A 16,539-nucleotide genomic window follows, 5' to 3' on the forward strand; every position below is an offset into this window, starting at 1 on the left:
CGGTAACGCTTTTCTGACAGGGTTGCCAAGCTCGCTTAACAGTGTTGTGAAGCGCTTGCAGTGTTGGCGCTTAACTACTATGAACATGTTATTGTTGTTGGTATTTCTGATTATTATTAAAAATTAAATGCCCTTATTATTTAAACTGTAAATTTTACAGGCTATCATCTTCTTTAACCTTTGGACTTTCTTGAGAACTTCGTGGTTAATTAAAGTTAGTCATTTAAGCAATTCATAGAAAATGCCAACATAGCACTCTTATAAATATTCTCACGCTCCACTTCTCCAGTGGCTGACAAATAAACAGAAGGAAATTGCGAAATATATTATCTTGAGCTTCACTTTGTCTGTAATCCTCCAGAGCAAACAGCTCTAGTATGCTGTTTGATATTTGACAAAGCCTTAACATTCCGCAGCTTGTCCTTTGCCCTCTCCATATTTCTTTTTTAGCGAAAATATGCGCACACTGACGTCAACCTGTGACGTCACGGTAATGACGTATGCTCAATGTCGTTAACTTGCAAATGGCTCGAGCCAGAGAGAAAGAGCAGGCCAAATAGACAGAAAGAGAGAGAGTGAGAGAGACAGAAGAGCGAGAGCTGTGCTACAGTTCAAGTGCCCAACGCCTTTTGGCATTTCAAGGGCCATTAGCTGAAGCGAAAGGGCAACAGCAGCGACAGTGACAGCAACAGCAACAGCAACCAGCAGCTGCGCCAGTGAGTTGTTGTTGTTTTTACTTTGTCTGCTGCAGCGCCAGACGACGCCTCTGCAGGCGCGCACGCTTTACGATAATAAAATTTGCCTGACTGACGCCTTCGAAATGGCATGCTGGGCAGTAAGAAGAAAGCTCATAGCCGGCTTTTGTCTGTGCGCATTTGTTGTTGTTTTGGACAGGCAAAGCTTTTTCGATTGACGTCATCAACATGATGTACAGGCTGAAAGCTGCGCAGTAGCTTGAACCAAGCTGAGACATAACCACGCATTTATCGATTGCAAGCCAACGCTCTCTCTTGGCAAGAGAGTAACGCAAGAGAGAACACATTCAAAATGGCGAGCAGGTGGGTGAGAGGTAAGCATATGTGTGAGTGTGTGTGTGTGCGTGAAATGTCGCAAAAAACACGACAGCTGCTTAGCAAGTAGCGAATTGAGGTTGGGGTTGTTCTATGCCAAGATGCTGACTTAACAAAATAACAAAAGTAAATAAATGAAAATAATTTAGATGAACTAAGCAATATAATATGATAAGCTTAAGTGCTTATTAGCATAATATAATTGTATTTGTTTTATTTCTCTCAGTGTAGACGGCCAAGCAGCTGACAAAGTTTTGGGGCAAGGTGCTGCTAAAAACAAAAATTCCCCACCTTTGCTTACGCTGGCGCTTACCTAAAAATAGCATTTGTCAATAATGCCAGTACACACATGCACATACACGCACACACACACACACACACCAATACTTGCGTGTGGGCGGTAATGCTCACCACGCACGGCCACTGACGTCATTGTGAAAAAGCTTTTGCGCTGCGCTCGTTACTACGTTTCAGGAAGCAGGACACAAACAGCAACAACAACAATGTCGACGGCAATAACAAGCAACAACCAACGAAGCAACCAACCACCGAATGTGAGCCAAGTCAGGCCAAGAGGACAGTGTCAGTTGATTTCAGTGCCTGTTTAGGCCATTTTGCATTGCTGTCTCGGCCAGGCCAAGTCAGTCGCTTAGCAGCCGCGAACGCGAGCAAAACATACGTTTCCAATTCTCAAAACCGGGCGACCTTCATTAGCACACACAAAAATAAGTAGAAAGAATTGTATTACTAGTGCTTCAAAAGTGTTTTTACCAATTTTGTTTGCTCACAGCTATTTGGCTGCAAAAAATTCAAGTCAAGAAAATATCAAATAGCACATCAAAAATTGTGGCTAAATCAAATTGATCAATAGCCTTGAAATGCACAAAGGTCTTTGCTGTTCTCAAGTGTTGTTGTTGTGAAAGTGTGCGACTGTGTGCGAGTGCGAGTGTGTGTATGTGTGTGTGGGTGTAGCTGCAGCTGCGGTGCATAATTATTTGGGTCAAAGCGAAAAGCTGCAGCTTTGCCAGGACACTGCTCGAAAGTTCAAACATCCATCCTGCTGGACTAATCCACCTGTTATGAAGACACGCAGAGCAACAACAACAACAACAACCACAACAACAACGAGCAAAATCGTAAGAGGAACAAGCACAAGAGTCTAGGCTAATTGGACATAGAGTTAGTTAGAGTGAGAGCGCGAGCGCGAAAGAGCGAGATAGACGCTATGGAGGCCACTCAGCCCAAGGTGCATCGTCAACATCAGCGTCAGCGACGAACGGAGGCGCGACAACGTCGCCTGGAGCGTGAAGCAGCCGCCGCCGCCTCAACGCCTCCCGATCACGATGGCCAGGATCTCAGCATGGCTGTTGTCGAGACGCTGGAGAGCTGTGCTGCTGCCCTCAATGATACGGCATCCACAACAACGAGCACAACGGTGGGTCGCATCAGTGCCCAGAGTTCGGCGGACAGCATTGAGATGGTCGGCTCACCGAGTCAGACATCACAGCAAACCGTGGTGCTGGTGAATGGACATGCACCGCCCACGCAGGATACGCTCGAGGAGAGCGCATCGCTAGGTGCTGACGAGCCAGCTGTGGAGGCTGTCGAACAGCCAACGGAGATTAGCACACATCTGGAGTCGCCCACACAGCCGACAAAGCAGAGCGATGGCAGTCGCAATTCCTCGGGCGATGCCATGAGTTTGAGGGAGACGCTGCGTCAGTTGCCTGCAACGCACGGACATCGCTCGCGACGCACACATTCACCACAGTCGCCGGCGCTGCGTTCGCTGGAGGTGGATTCGTCCTTTCATCGCGGCATCTTGGGGTACATTGATCGCGAGCTCAAGCAGAGCTCCCCGACACCTTCGGCACTCAGCATGGGCGCGGGCAGCAGTGCTGGAGGTGGCAACAGTGTGGGTGGCGGCGCCTCGAGGAAGCAGCAATCGCTGTCCGATCCCCAGGCGAGTCCGGCACAGCGTTCGCTGCGTTCGCGGAACAGCTTCGACAAGAGTCCGCGTCGCAAGCGCAGCAAGTCGGAGTCGCGACGGCGGCGTGAACGGAAGCTGATTGCTGCCGGCGAGATGGAGGTGCGACAGGCTAATGAGACATTGATGCGTTACCTCAAACAGTGCTCGGATATGCACGACGCATCGCTGTCGGGGGAGCTGGAGATTGATCAGAGTCTCGAGGAGCGACGGGTGCATCGCAAGACGAAATCGCAGCGGGATAAGCGGGGTCAGCTCATCGGTAAGCGGTCGACGAAATCCCTATTTCTCATTCCCATTGCGAGTCCTGGTTGCAAGTGCTGTTCCATTGAGGAAAAAGCTTTGGGCCAGCTCGCAGCTGCGCAGTAGCTGCTTCTCCCTCTCGCCATCTCCCTGTTTTACTTTCCCTAATTTACTACCTTCCTCCCTCCGTCGCTCTCTCTTTATTCATATATCCCTCTCTGTCTTACGCACACTGTTTAGCTCTCGTTCAATCTGCAGGCAAACTTTACTCAGCTGGCGGGCTATCATCCATCCTGAAAGAGCTGGCTGATGACATTGCGCCCGCCGACGGCGATGAGATCTACAATCCATTCACACCCGTCGTCTCACCCACGGACGATACGCCCGCGCACATCGATAAAATGTTTCTGCAGACGTCATCGGGATATCGACCCGTCGAGCAGAGCTACTACAAGCGTTCCTTTGTTGGTGCCGCGCGTGGGGCAGCAGCTGGCACCAGCTCCGGCTCTGGCTCCGGCTGCATTGGTGCCATCGATGGCATCTCTGCTGCCGAGCTGGGTGGAGCCGGACGCCTCTTTCGCTCCCACGGCGGGGGCGTTGGCGGTGGCGGTGGCAACAGCGTCAGTGGACGTGGCAGCTATGGAGATACGCGCTGTCTGCTCGATGCCGAGCTAAATCGGTGAGTGACGAGGAAGACGATATATATATATATACAATATATGCAAGACAGGATGGGAACAAAGTCCAAAGTCCTTGCCGGTGGGGTGTCTGCTCTTATTGAATGACGAACACATAATAATCCCGTGCGCTTTTGCCGGCTTGGGGTATTTAGGTATTTGGGTCTATTTTTAGGTCCCCACAGGCTACAGACTACAGGCTCACTCAATAAATTTGCTGTCGTCCTTTTACCGTTCGTTTGCTTGTTGACTGTCTGTGTATCGGTGTGTGTGTGTGTGTGTGTGTGTGTGTGTGTGTGTGTGTGTGTGTGTGTGTGTGTGTTGTCCTTCCCTGACAAAGCATATTTGATTTGAATTGGTTTTTGCGTGTTGTGTAGCACAGCAAGGGATTTCAGCCAAATTCGCCTGATAAGACAATTTGTCTACTCAAATTGCGTAAGGCTCCTTGGATCCATGCCTCATTGAGGTTCAGGTCAATAGGGCTTTATTATTAATTGGAAAACAACCCAATTAGCGGCGACTTAATAGCTTTCTTATTGACCTGCATAGATAGTATGTTATTTGTTATTCCTAATGTTAGGTTACAGATCCATTGTATGCTAAACGCAAGTTTGGGGCTCTATTAAGTCAGAAATATTTATGCAGTTATATCTATAAAGCAATAATATATTTACCTAATTATATAGTAGGACATTAACCTAAACGAGAGTGTAATTTATGTTTTCTTCATAAGTCAGAAAACTACTGTTTGCATGCCCTAAAATATTTCAATTGGTCACTAAAAATACTAATAAAGGAACATAATTACTATTATCGGGACTATATTGTAGGGACTAATGGTTTTTACTTTGGGGAATTGAGGTTAGAATAAACCTTTTTGTTGAGATATTAATTGCATCAAATATTTAAACAATTATTTCATTTAGCTGCTTATTATAGTTTGTTTTTTAATTCAAAATCATTTTAATAAATTTATTAAAATAATTCAGTAAGAATAATATTTATATTACTTTTGCAATAGAAATTCCCCAAAATATATAATATAAAAATATAATATATTTTCTAAATGTTTTAATAAATAGTGAATTTATGTTGAGATCAAGGAACTAATTATTATATTCTCTCCATATATTTTTAACTATTAATTTGTTCTCTATAACATGATTCAAAATTTGTTCTATATATTTCAGTAATGGCATCTCGAGCAACATCCAACTAGCCTGTGTTATTCAACGAATTTGGTTGCTCATATCGAACATATGCCATGGGCTGCTAGCTGGTCTAGCCTTGGCCCATCTACTCTTTGTGCTGAGCAGCCATCCGACGGATTGGGCAAAGGTCATCAATAGTATGAGTCTTGCGGGCGAGACTTTGGGAGCTGCATCCGTATCGACAACACGGGCAACAACCACGACCATTACAGCAGCGACAACAACAGAGATGCCAAATCTGGTGATAGAACTGAGCAATGCGAATGCCGGAATGTCAGCGGAAACGGGAACTGGATCAACGACGACAACAACAACCACAACAACGACGACCACAAGTAGTGAAACATTGGCGTTGATTAGCGATTATGCCGGATTTGCGGATATATATCTAAACACTTTCTACTGCTTGGCTATCGTTTGTTTAGTTTCGGTTTTCGATCGGTAAGTTGCAGTTGAGATTACTTTCAAGAATTAAAGAGAGAGTAATGATAGTTCAAAAGAGCTTAAAAGAGACTTTAGACAGACATAAAGGAAATAGCTTTAACGTAACTTGTAGATGTGAATAGTCCAACGCAAAATATTGCTTATTTATCATAAGAGTGAACTCTAGTCTCTTGCTCAAACTTAAATGCCTTATAAGTTCACCTGAATTAGGACATTCTTAGAAAATATATTCACGTGGCAATAAACCTTATCGTATTGATCTTATGACCGTCGAGTGTCTGTCTTATCCGCTCAGTGTCCTTAGTTGTTGTTTACAAGTCAATTTAGGTGACGGACGGCCTTCGTAGGACATTGCTAAATATAGCAGGCGAAAGTCAACTAATTTAGTTGAAGTATTTAGTGCGGTGTGCGTGCTAGCAAAGTGTGTGTGGATGTGCTCAACACATTGACCTCAAAGCGCACCGCCTGGCCCCAAGGTGGAAACCCTTGAAGCGAACCGCACATTTCATTGAAAAATAAAAAAGTCCAAACACACAAACACACTGTGAGAAAGACTTACGATAGCTCCTCCAAGCCAAGACCACATAAATATGTAAGGGAGACCCTCTAAAAATGTGTGGTCTAGACTTTGTATGTGTGGGTGTGTGTATGTGTGTGCGTGGGCGTATTGTGTGCGTCAATATTGGCACTTGAAGAAAGCAGAGGGAAGAAGAGCGTTAGAGGACGCTGAAAAGTATGCTATACTTAATTTTGAATTGCAAATTTCAAGAGGTTCGCTTTTTGTTTGGCTTCGTGGCTGTTGTCATTATTGAAATAATTTGTAAGTGCGCTCTCGTTGCGTGGCCAATTTCATCATCTGGCAAATATATATTTTAATGCCCTTAAACTTTGCTCTTTTTGTGCAATGCACACTCGCACACACACACATACACACACATTCACTTATATTGCAGCACTCTTGACCTTTAAAGCAACACACTGACTGTGCTGTGTTTTTATGTGTGTGTGGGTGGCTATTTTTTTTTTGGGTCGTTTGGTAGACCAAACAACGTTGAAATTGTCTGCTTCAGCTTATGGCTGTTTGGTTTTTTGGTTTTGCTGTTTTTGGCTTGGCATTTTGTCGGTTTGTCTCTGTTGTGTTGTGCCTTCCTCATCACATTACGTTTCCTCAATTCTCTCCGTTCCTCCCAGACAACGACGACAGCTGCGGCGGCGAAAGTGTAAAACTGAGTGTGACATTTCGCTACGTTATCCTGTGTTCTGTGATTTATGTGATGATGCTGCTGCTTTTCTAAATGTCAGATCTATGTACACAGCTCTGGGAGCTTCACTTGAATCTTTTGACCTTTCGCATCTGCGAGTAATGTGTATATAAGATAAGCAAATAATGTTTATTGTACATCTACTTCAGAACTTAATTATACCCAGCACCCACACTTGGGCACTTGAATGAAAAAGATGAGTGGGCACAAATACAAGTTAGTCCGTCCCTTACATCGTTATAATTAATTTTAAAAGGAATTTAAAGAGTGTTGATGAAAAACATTTACTGTTAGGGATTATAAATTCTTAGGCTGCATTATTAAAATCATTACTTTATTAAATGTAATAATATGGCATTTTAAAGTGAATTTAAAATAATTAAGTACTATTAGATGGCAACTGTTCATATTGTTTTGATTTATTATTTGAAGTTGTTCTTTAGAGTAATATGGAATAAGCATTGCTGATATAGTCTGTTCTTTTTTTCTCTTTGGTTTTAGTAAAATAAGAAACATTAGATAGTATAATATAATAAATAAATATATGTAATTAGAATATAATAAACTTATTAAACTTATTATTATCTAACAGCTAATACTTCTAATTAAGTTTATTTATCTACCTTCAAACTTATATTTAATTAAAATTGGGGTCTGTGAATACAATCCATATTATTTCCTATACTTTACTTAAGTATAATGAAGTTAACTTAAAATAATTAGCAAATATGTATTTTCCGTCGATCTCTGATTTATTTTATGAAACTTTATTGGAATTGTGTTTTAATTATAAATAATTAATTAGGTACTTCTTTTATTCCCTCCTGTTTATTAAAAGAGTGGACTACTGTTCTCTTTTAACATTCCAAATTGTGCGCTCTCTCTTTTAATCTTATCTATTAGCCATTAAGCATTATTATTATTCATTTTGTAATCCCTAACTAATAACTCTACTTGACTTTCAGCATGGATATCTGTCGTTGGAGCTTCTCGAATGCGAGTGAATTAATATCGTTCCGTTGGCTGATCATCACCATGATATACATAGCAACAATAATCTTAACTATATGCTCCGATTCCATAGACGAGAAACTATATCTGTTCAATAACAATGCAAACATAACGTTAACCCAACAGGAGTTGGTGAGTACTGAAGTGATACTTTCTACTTCATTTCGATAATATCTCTTTCGATATGTTTAGCTAAGCAACAGTGTGCAGAGCGTGTGGAGCAGTTTATCGGTGACGAGGAGCATTGCTGCTATATCGGGCTGGATTATGATTGGTCTGACGCCTCAGGAGGATATGCTGTACGAGCATCTGGTTGATCTAACCAAATATCAATTGACAAATAATTGAATTTAAGTAAAGAATGATAACGTTTTGTAAATACTTATTGTGTAGTAAGAAAAAACTCTTAACTAAGTAGCTGCTGTTGTTCAGTAATTGGCTTTTTATATTGTATAATCGAAATGAGTTAGCTAAAGTAAACTATTTAACAAAAACAATAACGCATAGAACTTGTATACCTAGAATCTGAGAAAAACCAAAATCCCAGAAACATAAAATTAATGGAATGAGAATCCAAGAAACCGAGAAACCCAACTTAAGCTTTAAAAGATGTGTAAACAATTTAGCAATTTGCTAAGTAATTGCATTGATGCCCTTCACTGGCCGCTAGAACAAAATTTAGTTCGTTAAGTCAACTGCCAATCGATAGATTGGCACCAACCATATAATACTATAAACTAATTAAACTGAACACGCCACATATGTATGTGTGTATATAATGAATGATGTAGACATATACTTATACGATTATACTAAACATTATTATTATAATTTTAGTAAACATATCGTCTTTAGTAAACATATTTAATAATATATATACAGATATACAACAACAACAATATATATATTTATGAACGTCATCGTTGTGGCAGTTTAACAAACAAAAAAGGCTTCTTAGTTCTAAGTACTTACTACAGTTGGTATCGGTTATGTGCAACCGAAATGTTCAAAAGCAATACATAAATATGTTCATAGTAAAGAATGGTTGATATATTATTTGTTATGCCTCAAATGCTGATTTGCCAAAACACTATCAAAACTTGTTTTCATTTCATTTGAATATATTTTCAAATACTACAACTCCAATTGATATAAGTCTGTAAATTAAAAGGATTTCGTATCCATGTGTAAATAATTTCCTATAAGTTATTATCAGCCGAAGTCTGAGTTACAATTTCGCAACAATTTCACTCGTGAAAATGCTGCTAAAGTGAAATCCAGATTACGTCTGCGTACTATGCTTCAGCAATGCAATTATCTATTTATTATATTAGCGATATCCACTGTAGTAAATCAAATTTGATAAATGCTAATAAAATTTGTAAAGCGTTAATTACATACATAATACAAGTGTATATACAATATATATATATATATTACTTATATACATATATACTCGAACGTATATGTGACTATTTTGAATAATAAGTATACTAACGAATCGAATTGTATAAAAAACAAAATGATACGATTATTTAATCATTATATAAACAAAGTATTCAATTGCGTTCCAGACAAATATACAATACACCTATGTTGATATTTTTTATTTTAGTTCTAGATTTTTCAAGCAAAACGTTTTGGCTCCAGTTTTTTTTTTGTTTTGTGAAATATAAATTAAGATAACACGAGTATGAAACAATTATTATACAATACATATGGGATACAGATGATAAATGACAGATTATGGATGGACAAAACGAGCTAATAAAATGAGACAAGTGAAAACGACACAACTAGCAAAACATATTGTAAAATTGTATATAAAATATATAAATGCAAATAAAAAATTGTAAAAACTGCAAGCAAGAATTTATCTATTATTTAGTTTAAATGGGATGTAGATATTCTAAAATAGAAAAGAATTGATTGGATATTGAAAGAAAGTTTATTCATGTAAAGTTTAAAAAAAGATTGTTTTTGTAGATCAGATGAAAGATAATTTCTATAACTATATACTACTAACTATGGTAAGAGAAAATATCTCAAGAAATAACATTTGCAAGGGAATTCAATTGTTTGCCGATTAATTGCGTATTCGTTGAGACTAAAAAGAAAGATTAATTTGCTGAAATCTAAATCCTTAAGCGACTCGTACTTGAAAGCAGCCTGTGTATTCTATGATACTAAAATGCCTTTTGATTAAACACATTGTTGGCGACATTTTATTATATGCACACTTTCTGGAAAGTATAACAACGGACGTCAGGTTTGCTCAATAAAGCAGAAAATCTAATACCAAAAATTGGCAATTAAGGAGCTTACCTCAGGCATAATACCTTCCTCACCTTATCCTTCCTTCCTTTCTGTTTTTTTGGTGGCTAATAAAACGCTTGAGTACGTGTCAGATCTTTATGTTCAGCCCATTCTTTGTCCTCATTGTCCTTAGCATCATAAAAACTTTTAATGAGGTGCTAAATACTGGCAAAAGTAAAAAAACAAAGCCGTCAAAATGAGCTAAATGGCATGGCGGCTGTTTTAGTATAGTGTGAACACGTGTTTTCCAATTTAAAATTAAACCTTGTACTTAACATAATTTGTAATTAATTTGATTTCTATTTGTCGTGTCGCCTTAGTACAGCATATGGTGCATGGGGCGTATGCGTAATGCTTTGATGTGCAAATGCTGAATATTACGGTATTAATTAACTGAAACATTGTGATGGAAATCTAATAGGTATACCAGCCAGCTAACATGTCAAGCAAGCGAGCATCGTTCAAGAAATTTGCATAAATGATGTTAAAAACAGTTTTCTTGTTCTTTTTTTCTCACATTTTGTTTTTTGCCATTTTACAAAATTTGTTCGTGTTGCCATGGCGAAAGTTGTGCCATGGCAAAAACTTTTAGCTTGTTAGTCAAAACGAGCATATAAATTATATAAAATGCATAAATTTGCATGAGAGAAAACGTAGAAGATGGCCAAGGGCCAGCGCCATGAACTCTATTAAATGTGTGCAGAATTTATCAAAGTGTATACTTCTTATTTATTTTCACAAAGTTTCCACGAAAACTCAATATATTTAATATGCTAATGATGCTAAATCTTGATAATGTTCTTGTAACTTGTACAAGTATGTCTACAGTGCAATTTCTTCTCATGTTTGTGTTCAGATTCATTGCGGCGAGTGGAAACTGTTTGAGGGCTGCTCTTGAGGTAAACGCATTATCATCATTAGGCACTTGCTGCAATTATGGCGCTAATTGAATTTCTAAATGAATATAATGAGTCAACAGAAACAACAACAGTCGCGTGTGGGGTTTTATAAATGATGCTCTAGCTGGCAATTGCTGACATTATAATAAATATAATAGTAAAGAATTGTGAAACATAGTCGAATTGGTAGATGCTCTTTCAATCTGTTTATTCAATATGTTCGTTTAATTAATTTTGAGACAAAAAATTGTTTTTTCTATTATTTTTAATATGCTATTTTAAAAACCACTAAATTTATTATTTTTATTGTACATCTTACTTATATTAGCCACAGTCATTGTTGTCAAGTATTTTGTCAGCATTTTACATTATATTTCATTTAATGCAATGAGTTGTAAATTTTAATATTTTTGTAATTATTTTATTGTATTTATGTTATTATGCAAATGTATATATAGAAATGAATGTGCATAGATAGTTGTTTAGCAGTTTAATGTTTTAATTTTGCAATTTGTTTTCCTGATAGATAGTTTAGCTTACCTTATAGGTTAGTTACTTCTGTTACCACTCAGCCTAGGTACACACATTCATACACTAGAAAGGGAAACCGCGTAACAGAGAAGAATGACGTTTACTGTAATTAGGTTAAACACACACATGTTAGAAATAGGGATAACCCAACAAACCAACAAGTGAATCTTACAAAGGAATGGTAAAACTATCGCATAGACTATGATGTCTGCCTTGAAAATATTTGAAAGTTATACCTACAAATATTATTCAGACTTTTATTGAATATATTTTCAAAGGTTTGAAGTCAAAAATCTTTGAGTGATTTTTCATTCATTGACTAAGTTTTTTATAAAATTGATCATTTGTTTTAAAGTTTTTATCTTAAGAGTAGTGCAAGTCATTTGAATGTTGCAATTCATATCTAACAATAAAGTTTTCTATTTCAGATGAGACCACAGAAAATCCAAGAAATTATCGCTTGCTATATCGGATACGAGTGTTTGGTTCGCTGGGCACTTAAATATATTTGTTTGGCTGTTTTTGTGTCCGCTTGTGAGTGTATGTGTGATTGTGGCCAGGCTGCAGATAAAACGCTGTGAAAATGAGGTGAGCAAATGAAATAAAACAAGTGACGGCTGGCAGCAGAAATAAAAACGGCACGTAATTTGCACATTTAACCGCATGACAGCGAAAAAAATTACACCACACAACACATGGATGGGGGCATCACACACACAACACATTTACACTCATTGTATGTGTGTGTGTGTGGAGTATGTGAGTGTCTAAATTACAATTACATAGCCCTGCTGGCAAGCACTCAACTGTCATTGGGCTGGTCGGCTAGCTGGCTCCTGGCTGCTGTTTTGGTTCTGGCCGGACATTCCAACATATGGCCAGATAATTATCCTGTTGCTTACGCCGGAGCCACATGTAGCTCGGCTTACCTCCTCAGTTTACCAACAGTGTCCTCGACTTCTACGTCGTCGTTGTCCCCCACTTCAAACTGATGTTTATCGATGTGCTTATGAAGCTGCCGCTGCCAATCCTGTTGCCTGCCATAAGATGATGTGTGTTCCTTATTCCACAACACGCAGTTGGTCATTGCGTGCATGCAGAGTTGATTAAATAATAGAAGTAACTGAGCACTATCAACAAAGTTCTACACAATTTCTATTGGTTTTGAGTGCATGGAAGTCTGGCTTGGAATTTATTTTTTAATAAGAATATTTCTAGGAATAAAATGTGTAATTTTTATTATATTTTTGATTCGTATTATTCATTTATATTTGAGTGACATATATCAATTTCAATTATAAGTATTTATTTATTTATTTATCTATATTTGGTTTTCGTTTTTTTTTCTCATTATGATATATATTTTACATACTTTTATCTACATTTTTAAGTCATTATTTAAGTTTCTATATATTCAGTTTCAGCTCCTTTCATTTCAGTAAGAACTCCTTACTATGGAGTTGTATTCGATATAAAAATATACAAAATATTCATAAATATCATAATTGGAATTCTTATTCTTAAAATACTATTGGAACTCCTTTTTCGTCTGCTCTTTTAATAAGAATATTCATTGGCCTACCTAATATGTATTCGTATTTTTGAGTTCAACAATCGAGCACATTCTTTATAGTCATTTAAATTCCTAAGAACACTAAAGATTAAATGAGTTATTGTTGTGTTTGTGCTTGCCAAAAAGTGCTCATATGCTAACGAGCTTATCTGGGCCTATGCTACATATGTATGTTATGTCCTCGTTCTCCACTGTCTCGTTATTTTGGCTGCGGAATTACAATTAATGTGCATACTCCGCACTTGGCCTGCAACTTTGTGAATTATACAGCAAACTATGGCAGTATAGAGCATATAAAAAACTAGCATAAATATTAAAGATATGCAAACGGCAGACAAACAGCAAAACAACACAGCAAATTGTGACAGCAAACTTTTGTGTGTGTGTGTCTGCGTGTTTGGCATAATAAATATAAATGTGACTAACATCCGTTGAAGGGTATACAATTGTGTGTAGCATTGGGCGAGAGAAAAGGCGAGCTTGCGGTCTGGAACTTTTAATTAAGCGAGGAGTTTTGGTCGAGCAACGAGTAGTGCCCCGAGTGCTTGCAAAATGAACAAATAAGCGTGTAAATAATGCCGCAGTAGCAAACGGCCGGCGCACAAAACCATATTGAGGCAGCGTGCAGGAAGCGCAAGGAAAGAACAGAAAAGGAAAGGAAAGGAAAGGGAATCAGAGCCAATGAGAAATATGAGTAGCAACTAGGACAATGGCGACTCAGACTTTAGGCGACCAACGACCAACGACACTGCTGATATGCTGTCATTGTCATCGATGGAGCCGGAGCTGAAAAACGTTGCTGGAGCTGGCCCAAATGGCTAGCTTCGAATTACACTGGCTTTAAAGTGCACTCCAGGCCATTGTGGTAACTGGTCAAACATGACACTTCCTTAGACACACACACACACACGGAGCCAGAGACAGGAACAGAGATGGAGATAGGAAACCGTATGCTTGAGGCGATTGCGGCGTATACGTAATATTAAGTAGCAGAGAAATGGTCATTAGCCCAGTTGGCGTCATAACTACCTGGCATTTGAAGCATGTCTTAAAAGCATGCCATAAAATCATTTATGATAGCTGGCTGCCTCATTGGTTCAGTGCGATAAGCAGTCGCTGCTTTTATTGTTTATGCGCTGCGTATTTTACGAGCTGCTCTCAAAAAATATTTATACTATAGACAAAAGTAGACACTAAGTGCAAATGTTTTCCTTGTTGCCAGAAAACAACAGAGAATACCAACAAATAAAAACCGCAGCAACTGCAGACTGTCTGGAAGAACATTAAGCTGAACTGTAGCTGACCACAAGGGCTTAAATGGTTTTGCTAAGAAGACCAAAAGTTATTGTTGCTAAAGGATAATAAAAATGTTGCTGGCACGAAAAGCTGTTGCAATAAGCAAACCAGAATGACATTGAACAGATCTTGCTAAGATATTTTTAGATTTAATGTTTTCTTTTAGGAGTAAGCTGAAAATAACACGAAGAAGCAGGGAGTAAAATAATAGTTATGAAGTGTGTAATTCTTATTAATCTGCTACACCAAGCAGATTGAAAATATTGTCTTAAAGGTAATATTCTTTGGAGTATAATTTTTGGAATATGTTATTGTATATATTAATTTAAAGCAAAAAAATCTGTTGAAAAAATCAGAAAGTAATAAGATACAAAATATACTAGTGTTATTTTTGAGATTATTTTCTTTAGAAAAAGATGGAATATAAACAATTAAATATACGTGTCGAGAAGAATGAAATATGTAATTTATTTTTATAAAATATTTGTAAAAATCTTTGCAAAAGCAAATTGAATATATCTTGTTATTTTATCTTAGATTAGTGAAAAGGTTCATAACAAACTAAGTGAGGTTTTCGACGAGAACAAAATAATAGAATAATAGAACTAAAAAATTAATAATAATAATAACATACAAACCCCATCTGAAGTTGTTTTACAATCGGTTTACTAGCTTGACATTTTTGCAGAACATTTTACCATTTAAATCTTTTAATAGAACTCTCCCAATGTGATTTGTGGTTTCTGAAGATTATCTAAGCTTAAAGCCAAAATACAAATGCGTTTTCCGATTGAATTTTTCTAGCTCAACAGCAGTCCGCACCCCATCTAAAGTATTTAATCTGCTTGGCAATTTTAAAAAAGGAAAATTATTAATGTGCTTTCTGCGTGGCTGCCATAAAATGGAAGCTTTAACAAATATGGTCATTATTTATCGAACAAGTGCTTGGGATATTCTATACGTATTTGATCAGCTTGATGTGTGTTAAAGATTAAGGGCCGTCAGGTGGAAAGCACCATTCAATAACTTACATACAACTTGCCATCGGGATAGACGAGGGTTGAGAATAAAATCAGCCAAAGTAGCTTTTCTTGAGACAGTTACGTGAGCTGTCACAAAAACTTCTAGCAGTTCAATTTAAGTGCATATCAAAGTTCATAAAATTGTTGGAATTTAATAAATACAAACACAAGTGTCGCAGCCCCCCAAACAAATAGCACACACATAAATACAAGTATACATATAAATATATATTCGCACAAATTCTGATTCATATATGGCAACAATAGTCGGCAAATCTTTTATGTTCATGTATTGCAAATGCGTTTCTTTGGCATATCATTTGAATTATTCAATACCCTGTAAAGTGAACTAGTTTTGAATGGGGGATGTTGATTGATGTTTTTGTAAAGAAAATTTATTTAATTTGAAATTGATGTATTATGCTTCCTATATTGTTTTTCTTTAGTTTCTTTAGTTTAAGAGGTCGATTTGCAGTTAACTCTTTTTTCTTCATTTTTTTCAAAATTATATTAAAATTTTTTTATTATATTATGTGAACTTTGTTGGCCTTACATTTCTTTTTTAAATTAATATAATACAGATATATTAATTCTCTTTTTTTCTCCTTTGCAAAATGCTTAACGGTGTTCTCATATTTTTAGAAGGTATCGATTTGCAAGTCTGCTTTGGCAATTCCATCTTCCATCTCATATACGTGTAGTTCCTGCTGTGCAACAGACGGAGGCAGTGAAGCCAAATTACCGTTAATACAGCGAAAAGTACAACCTGGCAACCGAGGACTCCACGTGCCCAGCTTATTAGAGTGAACATATCGTAAGCATGGACCATGCTTTGCATATAAATGACCCGCATATGGTAAGTGGGTGTCACTACCTTGGCCCACATATACACACACACTCCACACATGCACACACACTCACGCATACAAGCATAAAGAAAAGGAGACATGTGTGTGTTTGTTGTGGTTGCACGAATTTCAATTTGGAAGTCCTTGGC

The 16,539-nt window shown here is 37.8% G+C and overlaps 1 protein-coding gene and 1 long non-coding RNA gene across 5 annotated transcripts; one reads left to right on the forward strand and one right to left on the reverse strand.

The window, feature by feature from the left end:
* Window positions 1-1,669: 1,669 nt before the first annotated feature.
* On the forward strand, window positions 1,670-9,781 carry LOC133843633 (uncharacterized). Of its 2 annotated transcripts, none has more exons than XM_062277266.1 (5): window positions 1,670-3,319; window positions 3,541-3,979; window positions 5,168-5,629; window positions 7,860-8,037; window positions 8,098-9,781. In XM_062277266.1, exons 1-5 carry the CDS (start codon window positions 2,296-2,298, stop codon window positions 8,251-8,253), a joined length of 2,259 nt encoding a protein of 752 aa, XP_062133250.1. In that variant the 5' UTR covers window positions 1,670-2,295; the 3' UTR covers window positions 8,254-9,781. The 2 variants fall into 2 exon arrangements, with proteins under 2 accessions (XP_062133250.1, XP_062133251.1); XM_062277267.1 differs by having other exon boundaries at window positions 1,671-3,319; window positions 3,559-3,979.
* Window positions 9,782-9,991: 210 nt separating this feature from the next.
* Window positions 9,992-12,133, reverse strand: LOC133844260 (uncharacterized). 3 transcript variants are annotated; one of them, XR_009894583.1, is made up of 4 exons: window positions 11,824-12,133; window positions 11,661-11,754; window positions 10,231-10,386; window positions 9,992-10,148 (listed from the first exon to the last, which is right to left on the reverse strand). It is a non-coding gene; the product is annotated as an uncharacterized LOC133844260 (long non-coding RNA). The 3 variants fall into 3 exon arrangements; XR_009894584.1 differs by lacking the exons at window positions 9,992-10,148; window positions 10,231-10,386 and adding an exon at window positions 10,946-11,163; XR_009894582.1 differs by lacking the exons at window positions 9,992-10,148; window positions 10,231-10,386 and adding an exon at window positions 10,946-11,149 and having other exon boundaries at window positions 11,824-12,007.
* Window positions 12,134-16,539: the final 4,406 nt, after the last annotated feature.

This window comes from Drosophila sulfurigaster, chromosome 3 (assembly GCF_023558435.1).
Source record: "Drosophila sulfurigaster albostrigata strain 15112-1811.04 chromosome 3, ASM2355843v2, whole genome shotgun sequence".
In the NCBI taxonomy this organism is placed as follows: domain Eukaryota; kingdom Metazoa; phylum Arthropoda; class Insecta; order Diptera; family Drosophilidae; genus Drosophila; species Drosophila sulfurigaster.